This window comes from Lacerta agilis, chromosome Z (assembly GCF_009819535.1).
Source record: "Lacerta agilis isolate rLacAgi1 chromosome Z, rLacAgi1.pri, whole genome shotgun sequence".
Taxonomy (NCBI): Eukaryota; Metazoa; Chordata; class Lepidosauria; order Squamata; family Lacertidae; genus Lacerta; species Lacerta agilis.
In genome coordinates, this window is record NC_046331.1 from 22,693,258 (window position 1) to 22,706,928 (window position 13,671).

At 42.4% G+C, this 13,671-nt stretch overlaps 1 protein-coding gene across 2 annotated transcripts in view; it reads left to right on the forward strand.

The window, feature by feature from the left end:
* Nucleotides 1-656: 656 nt before the first annotated feature.
* CAPN6 (calpain 6) overlaps nucleotides 657-13,671 on the forward strand; it is a 56,158-nt gene continuing 43,143 nt past the window's right edge. The window contains exons 1-3 of one of the 2 annotated variants that reach the window (XM_033137805.1): nucleotides 657-995; nucleotides 4,035-4,097; nucleotides 10,352-10,529. In XM_033137805.1, coding sequence (XP_032993696.1) covers nucleotides 10,362-10,529 — 168 coding nt within the window. In that variant the 5' untranslated portion in view covers nucleotides 657-995; nucleotides 4,035-4,097; nucleotides 10,352-10,361. The remainder of the gene's footprint in view (nucleotides 996-4,034; nucleotides 4,098-10,351; nucleotides 10,530-13,671) is intronic. The other variant, XM_033137804.1, reaches the window with a different exon arrangement.

Consider the following 13,671-nt stretch of genomic DNA (forward strand, 5'->3'; position numbering starts at 1 on the left):
GAAAGCCTCGTTATCACCTCATTTGCTCACCAGAGTAAAGAAGGCCCTTCAATTAACCTGGTTCTCTGGCAGGTGGCATCTTTTCTTCTGCTCTGAACAAAACTGTAGACCTGTGGCCCCTTCCACTGCACCACTGGCTATAGTGGCAGCCTGTGTCCACTGGGACAGTCAAAGCAGAAGGCAGAGAGGCCATCAGTTGGTGGAGCAAGAGCTAATGACCGTAAGGGTCCACTGATTTTGTCTTCATCTTTCTCCCTGCTAAGTTCTAAAAACACAAATCAAAGTGAGGGAGAGGAGGAAGCCAAGAACCAGTGCCACACCCCAGATTGCATATTAGGAAGAAGGCATGCAGGTGGGGGCTGTCTGAGGTGGTGGGCTGGTGCCCCAGTCTCTCCAATGGACCCAGCCTTGACTGATTGCTTGGTGACAAAGCTGACATTCACAGTTTATCTCTTACCAGCTCGAAATCTGTTGACTTTTGCTGCCAAAGAGAAACAGCAGAAAAATAGGCAGGGAAAGTGTCTTGTGCATTTTTACCCATGTGGAGATTGCAATACAACTTCACAAACAAGTCTACTCATTTTTTTTAATTCGCCTTCTATAATAACAAGCATGCCAACGCCTGTCCAGTTTATTGCAAAGGAATTCCTCCACGAACTGTCTTGTATCCTCCTTCCTAATATGTCCTTGTTTGTTAAAAAACAGGAAGTTAACGGTAATTCTCTTTAACATATGTGTCCCAGGAATGAACCAAAGAAAGCTCCTTCCCAGCTGTGTTTTATTTTCCCACAAGACTCATAATCAAGAGAGAAGGAGGGAAAAGTAGACAAAAGTTACTATGAACCTCCCCCTTGAATCATTAGATCTTGGTACAGTCCAAAAAGTTTTCAGGTTAAGAAGCCGGGAGTTCTCTGTTTGCAGTAGAAAATTCGGACTTTCTGTGTGTGTTTGCCTAGCAGCTCAGGAACTCATGGTGCACACTTGGTTCAATCTAGGTAAGTGACTGGCTTAACTGCAATGACAATATTTACAGGATTCATTTGTCAATATCTTCCTGTTAAAGAGTATGCAGCAGTCACTGAGCTGAGTGCAGGAATGCAAAAGGATTTTGTTTTGTCAGTGGGGCAAATGACTGGATTTTAGTGTGCAAGATTTTGGAGATTTAGGCCCAATGCAAGAATGACTTCCAAAACAGGGTCACATGTACATTTTTTCCGGAGGATACGTTTGCACAAAATCTGTTTGATTTAGCAGGCAGAAATAGAAACAGACATGCACAACAAGCGAAGACTGAGCAGTGTTTTGGAAATCTCACACTCAATGCCAGCTGCAACATGTGACAAATATAGAAGTATCCTTTGCTTGTGCCCTTGTAAAATATCCACGATCAAGATCTGTGGGTCACTGTGTGCTGTACTTTTCTTGTATACCGTCCTACACACCAGCTGTTGCTGTTTTTCCGTACCTGTGCTTATAGAGCACTGCCTCTAAGCAATTCTTGCCAGTGGAGGGTGCATTTTTCACGTGTTTAGTGTGAACCATTGGGAGCTGTTGTTCTTCAGGATTCATCTCGCTCTCCTGAAGTTGTTTCTCATAGTGGAAAGTGGTGTCCACCACCTCTGGTGGCTAACCTCAAAGGCCAACAAATTTATTATGGCATGAACTTGCATTGGATGCACAAAGTGTTTTCGTAAATATATGCACCGCGAAGGGGACTGGTGGCAAACCCTGAGGCTAGAGGGAAATGCAATGCAAAAGGTACAGATAGCAGCAATCCAATTTGAGCCAGAATAAGCACAGTGGCCCCAGAAGTGGTGTGTGATGAAACTATCAGCCAGGTAATGCAGAGACTAGTTAACATCTAAAATGCAATTGGAAACTATTGTCTGCTTTCTGACTCAACTCAGTAGAGCTGAATTTCTTGATTTACTTGTAATCCAGCAGTATCACGTTTGTGGCTCCCTTTGAAATTCCTTGGTTCAAGGGTGATCCTTAGAGTGTCCTGGTAGACTGAATTATTCAAAACATTGCCCTACTGTTTTCTGACTATTGTCATTTCTTATGTCAGATTTGCGTGTCTATTGATTCTTTTCCATAGGGACTTCCCTGTTTGCCGTAAGCAGAATGCAGAAAGGCCACATGTCAGGCTGTATGGTGAACAAGTGAATGAAGCCTCAATGTTGCAGCTGATTTATTAGTTCTGTAGCAGTGGCACCTCAGTAATTTAAGAGACACTGTGCGGTGCATTGCCTGCTGTTTCATAGACTGCAGTTGCAAATACATGTTTTGAGCCATTGGTAATCTATTGCAGGGCAATAGGATTTCCCCCTGCATATATTGGTAATCAAAACAACAAACATTCCCCATGGTTTAAAATTGGCAGAAGACTGAATATTACAGGGTAGACAGAGCGGAGCCACAATCCAGTGTAACAGTGGCAGTGTAATCCTTGGAATGAGAATTGGAGCTGTAATCTTTGGAATGAGTGCTACAAGCATGTCCCTATTTCTGTCTGCAAAATGTTGAAAGGTAGGTGCCCAGTTAAAGATGAAACCCAGTGTTTAATAGAAAGAGATGGATCAATCTATTTTCATCCAGGTTAATTTTAAATGTATTCATTCAAAAGTTCCATCTCATTTCTGCATGAAACCATGCATTAAAAAAAAATATTCAACACAAAATTCATAGTTAAATGAATATTTTATCAGAAAATATAAATGTGCATTTTGTTGCGGTGTGTACGGTTCTAAATACATTTTACCCTAAAATATGTACTTTAAAGTGCATAGCAGTATTATCATTGGTTTTTTTGTAGCTGAAAAATGCTTTGCAAAAGTTGGAGGAGGACAAAATTCAAAGATAATTGCTTTCCGATCTGCACATTAACCCACGAAAGGTAGAGATAAGGTTCAGATGCATTGGAATTCATGGTGGGCTTGTAGAACTTCCCATCTCCATACCTTGAAGCATTTCACAGATAAAACAAGAGACACTCTCCTGTGCTGCTAACATATCAATCATAGTTTGGAAGCAAGCTTCCATACCTGCTTTCACACTCAGGATCGTTTCCTGACTCCCTTCTCTGCCCTATTGCACTTGGGGTGCTTAAGGAATTCAGCTCGTATGAATTCTGTCATGAAATGACCAGATCCACGCCTGCCAAACTTACACAGGGATTAGAGCACAGTGATCTTTCAGATTTTCCACGTCCCAAAAGCATTTGAAAATGTGTATTTTGTGAAAAAGAAAATAGGTTTCAAATGCAATATTAACATACGCATTTAAAAGTTAGCTTTCATGCTGCTTTTAATCACCATCACCAGTGCTTTTCTTCTGGGGGGGGGGGCACAGATACGCATATCCCTAAACATTTTGTGAATCTAAGTTTGGCCTCATTGAGGAGCAGTATTTCAATATGAGTAGGAAAATGAGAGTACAGTGGTACCTCGGGTTAAGAACTTTATTCGTTCCGGAGGTCTGTTTTTAACCTGAAATTGTTCTTAACCTGAGGTACCACCTTAGCTAATGGAGCCTCCCGCTGCTGCTGCGCCACCAGAACACGATTTCTGTTCTCCCCCTGAAGCAAAGTTCTTAACCCGAGGTACTACTTCTGGGTTAGCGGAGTCTGTGACCTGAAGTGTCTGTAACCCAAGGTTGGTACCTGTACCCCTAAACTGTACCCCTAAACATTTTTTTATAGAAATAAAGCACTGATCATGACCATCACAGATTAGGCTGCAGTCATAGCCCCCAACATGCCTGGGAGTAAGCCCAGTTGAATTTAGTGAGACTTACATATGAATAGAGATCATTAGGGGTGTATATTTAATACAGGAACAGGACAGAATTGACTCCTATGTGAGTGGACACTGGTGAAAGGGACACAAAGCAGAAATAGATTGATCTGTCCTTCAATCTATGACCAGGGGTGGACATTTCGGTCAGTTTGTTCTCTCAGTTCCTCTTTTTTCAAATATTACTTTCAGATCTATACATCTTTGCAACTATTGACAATTTTTATGTTTTATTTTTAGAAAGAAATTCTCACAGGAATTGATCAGCAATTGGGCCAAATTTCTCCTGATAAACACATTTGGGTATGTAGGTTTGCTTAATATACACATTTTTTGCAAGCAATTTTCACTAATAGAATGCATTTTTGTATGTTGTTTTCACTAATACAGAATCATAGAGTTATTGAATCACTGAATTCAATAGGGCTGACTTCTGAATAGATATTGTTAGGACTGCCCTACAAGCCCAGAGTTTAGAATGGTCTAATTGTACCTATGTGGAAACAAAATTTAAAAATTCCTTCCAGTAGCACCTTAGAGACCAACTAAGTTTGTTATTGGTATGAGCTTTCGTGGGCATGCACACTTCTTCAGATACGTGTATCTGAAGAAGTGTGCATGCACATGAAAGCTCATACCCATAACAAACTTAGTTGGTCTCTAAGGTGCTACTGGAAGGAATTTTTAAATTTTGTTTTGACTATGGCAGACCAACACGGCTACCTACCTGTAACCTGTACCTATGTGGGTATATTGACTCTGCATAGGCATACTGAAAATGGTCATGGAATCATAGAATTGTAGAGATGGAAGGGACCCTGAGGATCATCTAGTCCAACCCCCCTGCAAGGCAGAAACATGCAACTGTCCCATGTAGTGCTGATAACACCAAGGTTGCAGGTTTGGTCCCTGTATGTGACAGCTGCATGTTTCTGCCTTCTACATGAGCTTCATGGCAGGTAGGCCACCTTTGCTTACCAGGCAGGAAACAGGCAAGATGGTGGGGAGATTTGATTTCACCAGCATATATGTGCTACAATCAGGCACTCCCAACATATGCATTTACACTTAACTGAACACACCACCGCCACAACCCTCCCCATCTGTCTCCCAGCACAGGAAGACACTTCTTGGCCTCTCTGTATTTTGAGAGGCTGCCCCTGGTAAACTGAAATAGTTGGAGTGCATCTACTTTGTTTTGTGAGTCCCAAGCAGGTGACAGTATCAGGAAATTGGCTCTCCTCCTTGGTTCCTGGTGAGAGGTCCATGCAGCTTAATGGGCCAGGAATTTTGCAAAACTGAATTGGGGGAAAGCAGCCTCCCAGGGCAACTGCTGAACCATAGATAGATTCAGTCAACCAGTTATTCTATTCATAGGGATTAACTCTCTGCATGTTTTAACACAATTCAACATTAAGTCATGTCAAGGCGTCAGGTATGCTCTTGATTCCAAAGCAAGTCTGAGTTCAGAAGATACAAGGGTTGCCAACTTTTCAACTGGCCACTATAACTTTGCCATTCAGAAAAGTGCTCAGCATGCAAGGATTAGCCCATGATTATCTTTCATTGCATGGATTTAAATATGATCACCTGCTAATTCCTGCATACTAAGCTGCTATTATAGGCTGAGCTATGTGAACAAGTCGAAAAGTTGACAACCTTAGAGATCATAGTTCCTTGTGGTTCTTACACTGTGCATCTGAAATCACTCAGAGCTAGCCTGTAACCCCCTGGAGCCAATTTTGTGGATGGAAGAGTTCTCAGGGTTGTAAACAGCTGCATGGAGAGTTCTGAAGGCATCATGCAAAAACAAACAACTTCCATCATTCATTATGTGCCATTTAACAGGGTTACTTACTGCATAGCTAAAAATAAATCACAATAATGTTGAAACCTCAAAGTATGTACATGATCTCAGTCTGGAACCCAGATGGAAAAGCGAGCATGAAACAGTAGAACTGAGGCTGCAACCCTGTGCTGATTTTCCTGTTGAATACATAGGATCATATATAAATGAATGGGGCAGTTGCTGTAGAGCTGGACTAGCTGGGGCCACTCGCATGTGTGTGTGGATGGGGGGAAAGGACCAGCATCGGCAAGTGCTTCTCCTTCCGCCCAATGCAGGGAATTGTACCCCTGCCACCTAATGAAAACTAGACTAGGACTGGGATTCCTCAATGGGAATTGTCATGCAGTGGAAAACAGAAGGGGGGTGGGGAGGAGACAGAGTGGGAGGAAGAGCAGCTGCCACCCACTAACCCTTCTCCTCTGGCATTTCCTTCTTTATTTCAAGGGCATTATCACGTTTAGCGGTAGCCAATGTGGTGTTCTCCAGAAACTTTGGAGCATAACTCCCTACAGCCCTGACTATTGGCAATTCTTGATGGGAGTTGTAATCCACAACTTACGGAGGGCACCTCCAACTTATGGAGGGCACCTCGTTGGCTACCTCTGATCTAGCTGGATCAGCCTTGCCAAGTTTTGGTGCTGCATCTGGATCTTAAGAGCGTAAGAAGTTCCCTGGTAGATGAGATGAAAATCCCATCTAGTCCAGCCAATTTCCTACAACAGCCTGCCAGAAGCCTATAGAAACCCACCAGCAGCAATCGAGTGCAATAGTCCATCTCCTACTGTTGTTCCCATTGACTGCTATGAAGAGGCATAGCAGCTCTAATCGCAGAGGTAGCGTAATAACCATAATTGCAACTGATCATTCTATCCTCCTTGAATTTGCCGTAATTTATTATAAAGCTCTAAGTAGGTAGCCAACAACACCACATCTTGTGGTAGCGAATTTCATAGCTTTAACTACACATTGTGTAAAGAAGTGCATCCTTTTATCAGTCTTGAATCTGCCCCAAACCTAGAGTGTTTGCCAAAAGGCTGAGCGGAGGGGGATTTCATTTTATGGCAACTCAGCGTGCTCCAGCCGGTCTTGGTTTAAAAGCCTCCTTCAGGGGGCTACAAAAAATAAAGTCCATAAATCACAGATACACAGCAATTAAAAACAAACATCATTACTGACTGATTTCATCAAGCTGTACGTGTACTTACATTAAAAAGCAGCCTGTAGAGATCTTTTTAAAATGTATATTCCATTAAACTGAAGACCGAAATTAAAAACCAGCAGATTATATGTTTTTGGTGGCATTAGTCATGGCTAGTTTTATTTATATGCCACATTTTCCCCAAATACAATTTGGACTCAAAGCAGTGCACAAGGGGGAAAACCCACTTAAATGCAATTGTATGACGATCATAGCATATAATAAAGAGGATAATATCATTGCAGCACTCGCAACTGAACAACCAACAGTTTGTAATGTGTGTGTTTGAGTGCGCGTGCGAGAGAGCATTATGCTGACCAATATGTTCATTAACAATTAGGTCCCCAACGCTGGTTCTGTGTGAGAGAGTGAGAAACTTCTCTACGCCCGCTTTCTCTGCACTAGGAATGGGGGGAGGGGGGGTCCTTCCCAATGTTGTGGGACAACCACTCCCATCAGCCACAGCCAGCAAGACCAATAGCACAGAAAGATGGAAACTCTATTCCAGCAATATTTTGAGGGCTGCAGCTTCTCCATTCCTGCTGTACTATAGGATGCATAATTTTATAAGCATCCGTCTTTCCCCTTTACTCACCTCCTCCACCCTCTAAGTTAAAAAAAGCCCCAAATGTTGTATCAATCCCTCCTCTGGGGGACATTACGAGGTTCCTATATGCCGTTACGCACATGAATGAGCTGGCTTGGGCCACTCTAAATGAGCCCTGCAGATCCGTGCAGCGGATATCTGTAAAGCTGTGTTTCATTTTCTTTTTTTAATTAAGAAAGTTTTCAATCCATACAAACCAAGCAATACCATCATATACATTTTCCCCCCTTCCAGGACTTCCCCCAGCTCCCTTAACTGTTTTTTTTAAATTCATATTCATGTTATTTCTGCATATTGTTCAATTGTAAATATTATCTTTCTATTGTTCAAATTTATATTCTGCCAATAAAATTTGTGTATGTTTATTCAAATCCTGCCAATGATTCTAAATCTCTTTGTTGTTTTTTCAAATAATTTATTTTTAAAAATTCCCAATCTTCCTTAAAGTCCCGGTTGTCCTTTTCATGCAGTTTATTTGTTAATTTTGCCAGCTCCGCATAGTTCATCAGAGCTGTGTTTCATCAATGCGTTGTCTTGCAAAGGTTCTGCAGAGGTGGAGTAAGATAAACAGGGTAGATCTTTTTACACAGCATAGACGATTAGTACAAGGTTATAAGCTTGTGATAAACGTTTGTGGGCAGCAGGTGATTCTGTTGATTATGTTTCTACTCTAATTATCGAAGGAAGAGCCCCTCTCCCATTGTGATAGCTGCGGTGGTGATTAACTCATACAGTATTACAGCCTCTCCTCCCCACCACCACTGCCACCCCACAAAGTCACACCTTATTTTTCCCTGCAGCCTTAGCTTGTTAGATCACATTTTTATAATATGCACTGAACCATGATGTTGTCGGAAATCCTCAGGAGATTCCTAGTCTGTGTTGTGTACTGAGCACTGAAAGCAGAATAGCGGGTGCGGGGTGATGGCCATTAAAATCCTACCTGTGTGAATTACGGCATGGCAGTTTGCAGACATATGGAGAGAATATATCCCTTGAGCTGATTTAGGTTGGGACATGTTAATAAAACGCATTTGTACTTTATCCACTGCAGTGTTTTGGGTTTTTTAAAATCAGAATATGCCAATGAGTTGTATCACAAACTAACAATCTCCATCCTACCCAAGAGGACAATGTCTTTTTGGTCCACCCCCCAGTCTTTATACCCCCACCCCAAATCTGCAGTTGTTCAACAACCAGGTTCTTGCAGCTGGGTCTGCTGCTCTCCAGTTCAGTCCTTGCTCATTGTGCCCTGGTATAAATCTCAACCAGGTGGTGGTGGTGATGATGATATGAAATTTCCAACATTTGTCCAGGGTTATAAATCAGATTTGAATGTAGCCTACTATCTTAACATAACCCACACCCATATGCTACTGAGATCTTAGGCTATTTGTATTTCCACAAAGATGTGCAGTGCTTCTCTGTGTGAGAGAGGACAAAGAGTCTTATGGAACCTTAATTCAATATATTTGTTATAGTGTAAGCTTTGTGGTTGTCGTAAGACTCATGAAGTGAGATCTTCAGTTAGGAACCTGGCAAGCTGCCTCATTCTGAGTCAGACCATTGATCAATCTAGCGCAATACTGTTTACACTGACTGGCAACAGCTCTCCATGGTTTCAGGCAGGATTGTTGCCCAACCCTACCTGAAGATGCCGGGGATCAAACTGGGAACAACTTTGGCATGCCAGGCCCTTCGACTTTCTGTTCTTGTAATGTGTTCCAAAGGATGAATACATTTTGTTTTAAATTTTGCTTAGCATGATTTATATACCACTTTAAAATAGCTTGCATGAGTTTAATACCTTTATTAAAAATAACAAAAAAACTTTAAAAGCAGCAGACAACATTATTAAAAAATACTTTAAATGAACTGTTTTAGAAACAAATATAAACAATAAAATTACATGCCTGGCTTAGTTGGACAGCTCAGTTGGTTAAAGCATGGTGCTGATAATTCCAGCGTTGCGGGTTCGAGCCCCGTATGGGACAACTGTTTATTCCTGCATTGCAGGGGGTTGGACTAGAAGATCTTCAGGGTCCCTTCCAACTCTACAATTCTCTGATTCTATGATTCAGCTGGCCTAAACAACAACAACAACAACAAATTAGGCAGATGACAGCCATCTGTCAGGAATGCTTTGATGGTGTTTCCTGCTTGGTAGGGGGTTGGACTGGATGGCCCTTGTGGTCTCTTCCAACTCTGTGATTCTATGATTCTAGATGGAAAGCAATGCAATGAAGATGCCTGCCTTAATATTAACATTAATTATACATCGAACAAGGTAATCGTGGCATGGAGATCATTTCACCATGGTGTGACACTACAAAGTTGTGGGTTGCATGTGAATGATGCAATAATAAGGGTCAGGGCCAGCTGCTTTTCTGGGAGGGTGTCAATCCCATGAGAAAGGCCCATGGGCACCCAATTGCATGGTCAAAAAAAATACTGCATTATTCACAAAGAGCCAGCGGTTATGCTGAGTTCTCCAGAGAAGCAGTGTGCATATCGCTGGAATCTCTGTTTAAAGGGACAAGGTAGAAAATGACGGGGAGAGACCTCAGATTGTATTTGCAAAGAATCAAATCAGAGTAGACTATACTGGCTCAGAGCAGAATGAAGTTGGTGGGCAGCATCCCAACATTTGCCCCAATGGACCAGCCTCCACTGGCATTATCCTTCATGAAAGAGAGAGAATGCCACAAGTATTTAGGCACATAGCTCTTTATTACTCTTCAGCCCATCAATTCTGCTGTACCCATACCCTTCTTTTAATTTGCAATCCATCATTTGTAAAGATTATCGGCCTTGCCCTGGATTTGCTTCTTGCTGCCCATGGCTCAGACTGATATGTTGGTTAAACAGTTTTTACAAAACGATTTGTCTTCATCTGGCTTTAGACAGATCGCCATGCTTTCTACAGCGGCAAAACCCTTCAAGGACCAAAATTACTATGAACTCAAGCGGCAATGCCTTGAAGAAGGCAAGCTCTTTGAAGACCCTGAATTTCCAGCTTCCGATGCATCGCTCTTCTACAACATTCCTCCATTGGGGAAAGTGGAATGGAAACGCCCAAAGGTATTTGTGAAGTACCCATTCTACTTGAGTCTGATTATCTCTATTGTTTGGTTGAATTCTCACCTCCTAATGGCCTGGCTTTGGCATAATGTACGGTATCTCAGTTAATTGAGATAAGCTGTACCCATGCCTTGTTTACCACCTCTTCCTTGCTCCCTCTTGGTGTGTCGCAGATTTCCTGGGTTAACCAACAGTCGTCCCCTGTTATGTCTGAACCAGGAATCTGTGGTTACCAGGATCACGTTGGGTGAAATTGCATTCAGATTTAAGTTTCCCCAATCCCAGTAACCTCAGTTTCCCAGTTCTAATGAAGCAGGAATCCATGATTAATTACCGGTAACCCATGAAGTCTTCAACTGTGACATGCTGTGACAGGAGGAGGAAAGAGAGGGACTGTGTGGACAAGGTTTGGGCATATTGTGGCTTAATAGAATGAGATATGTTAGATCTGCACAGGGCCAATATATGTTTGTTCTTCTTTTCCAAGAGGTGGGAGAGAGTATGGGTTAATTCAAGCCTGATTTGAGTCAGGAACAGTTTTTCATGATTGGAGCCACTGCAGGGATGTGTTAGGTGCTGGTAAAGGAGGGCTGATTTTGACCATGTGCAGAGGGCCTTTTATTGTTCTCCACCAGGACCTGACCTGAGACTCTAGCCTCGGGGATGCTTGTATAAGACTATCTGGTCAACAATCCTCAGCTGAAACAAATAATAAAAATGGTTCATCTTCAATTTTAAAGTTGGCATCATTGACCCGCATGGCCAATATTGCATTAATAGTGTGTGGGGTTGTTTTTTGTTTGAGGGCGGAGAGTTATTCATGGGGGAACTTATATCAGGATTCAGCAAATCAGTACGATTCAGTTAATCATCTTAAATGATTGAGATACATCATGTGTGCAAATTGTGCCCCCTGTGATTACACAACTTTCTCCTCCAGGAAACACATGATGTAGCCCTAATCTTGAAAATGTTTAAGGAAAAAAGCTTTAGATATTTTTATTTCTGTCCACTTTAAATGCTGAAGCTTTTTATAAAATGCTTTTATTCATTGCCCTTGTATTAATTAATGCCGCTCAATTTTTGTTTGTTTTAACTGGATAATTTTATTATTACTACTGCTGCCATCACCCTAGAAGGGCAACTGTGCTATAAAAGGTGAAATACAAATCAGTTAACAAGTAAAATATGTAAGTACTAATAATGGGGTACAAATGCAACAGACGCATCCATAGGCTGAACCAATGGAGGGGGTGTCTAAGACACTCTTCACATTGGGCACTGCGTGATCCAAAGGCAAGGTTCATCAGTGTGGTGCCCATACATGCAATGGTGCCCTTGATTTCTATCCTTGGTATCCACAAAGCCTCCAAACCACCCCTACACTGCCCCATTAAGCATTAAGTTGTGGAGGTGGTTACACCCCCCCTTGAAAACTATAGAATTGGAAGAGGAAATTGGAAGAGTGACTCCCTTTCCCACTTCCTCTTTCAGTTGTATGTACTTTTCAAGGCTCAGATGAATTCTTCTGGTAATGGATAAGGGGGGGGGGGTGCCCATGGCACTTGGTCAAAGATTCAAATATGCCAACAAGCCTAAAAAGGTTGGCCTCTGATGCAGGGCTTCCCAATTCGCCACTGGTGGTGCTCCGTCAGCAATTGGCATGACAGGCCAGCATGGTGTATGCTGGGCAACACCAAACTTAACCAGGCATTCCCCACAGTTACAGGTGGGTAGCTGTGTTGGTCTGCCATAGTCAAAACAAAATCAAAAATTCTTTCCAGTAGCACCTTAGAGACCAACTGAGTTTGTTCTTGGTATGAGCTTTCGTGTGCACACGAAAGCTCATACCAAGAACAAACTCAGTTGGTCTCTAAGGTGCTACTGGAAAGAATTTTTGATTTTATTCAGGCATTCCCCACGTTTCCATGTTGCATCATGTCTGCTCATGAATGCTGAGGGAAACTGGCAAGAATGCCAGCCCAATCAACTGAAGAACCTTCCACAAACACCTAGGCTCCAGCACCCTGACTGAGCCCTGTGACACTGATGCCCACAATTGAAGGCATTGTGGGAAATTTAGAAGGGCAGCTCAAAGCTACTTACTGCTGCTACCAGGTAAACCTTTGGCTGGTAGCCTAGTAACATATGCAGGGGCCCCTTCTCCTTCCCATCTTGAACTTACTGTAGAGTTATGGTGACCTTAGGCACCTAGTCTTGCATCTCACATTCAGATTATTTGGGGCCTCCTTGAAGAACCCAAAGTGCAAGTCAAGGTGTCGGGCCTCAATCCCAAAAAGTGCTTTGTCTGATATTGCCCACAACCCTGCCTTACAACCGCTGTGTGCTTTCCTCCAGATGACTGCTAATTCTCACACCCACCCACACTTCCAAGTACAAAGAATGAGATACCATTCAAATTGCAGTGAATAGACTGGAAAATTGTCTCCTGCCTGCTTCTGTTTTCCAATTAAGAGATAAAGCCAAATGCAGGAGCAAGTCAAAAGCAGTTCCAGCTTGCACGTAGGAATTAACGAAGTGCAGAGATATCAGTGGATTAGCTGTTCCCAGCCCTCCTACTCTCCCTGAGCACCATTGTCGCATGCATGCATGCATGCATGCATGCACACACACAATTCACCTGCAACTCATATGTACATTTTTGCAGTTTAACCATGTGTATAAATGCAAGAGTGGTAAGATGGACCCTGCTAAATTTCCTGCCCATTCCCAGGAGAGGGTTGAAGTTACAGTGGTTCCCAAAGTGGGTGGTATTATCTGGGGGTGGGGGTGGGGTGGGGTTATTAAGAGGCAAGTGGGCGGCAGTGGGGTGCTGTAGGTGGGCTTCTCTGAGTGCACTGAGTGCAATTTAGAATTGACTAGGTGAGAGCCTAAAGCGAAACATCTTACTTGTTTTATATTTAAAGTTTTACTGCTCTTGTCGCTCCCAAAGTTGTTTGCTTTAGTCACTTTTGTTTGCATTTATGATTCTGAGTTGTAACAAGCCACAAGATAGCCAATTATTGGTAATATTGATTGTCTTATAAATTGGTTACTGTACATCTGTGGTAGGTGAAGGTTTTTGCATATTTTGGAAGTATCTATATACTTCTGAGTCCAAGCTGTAGTGATGTTGCTGATG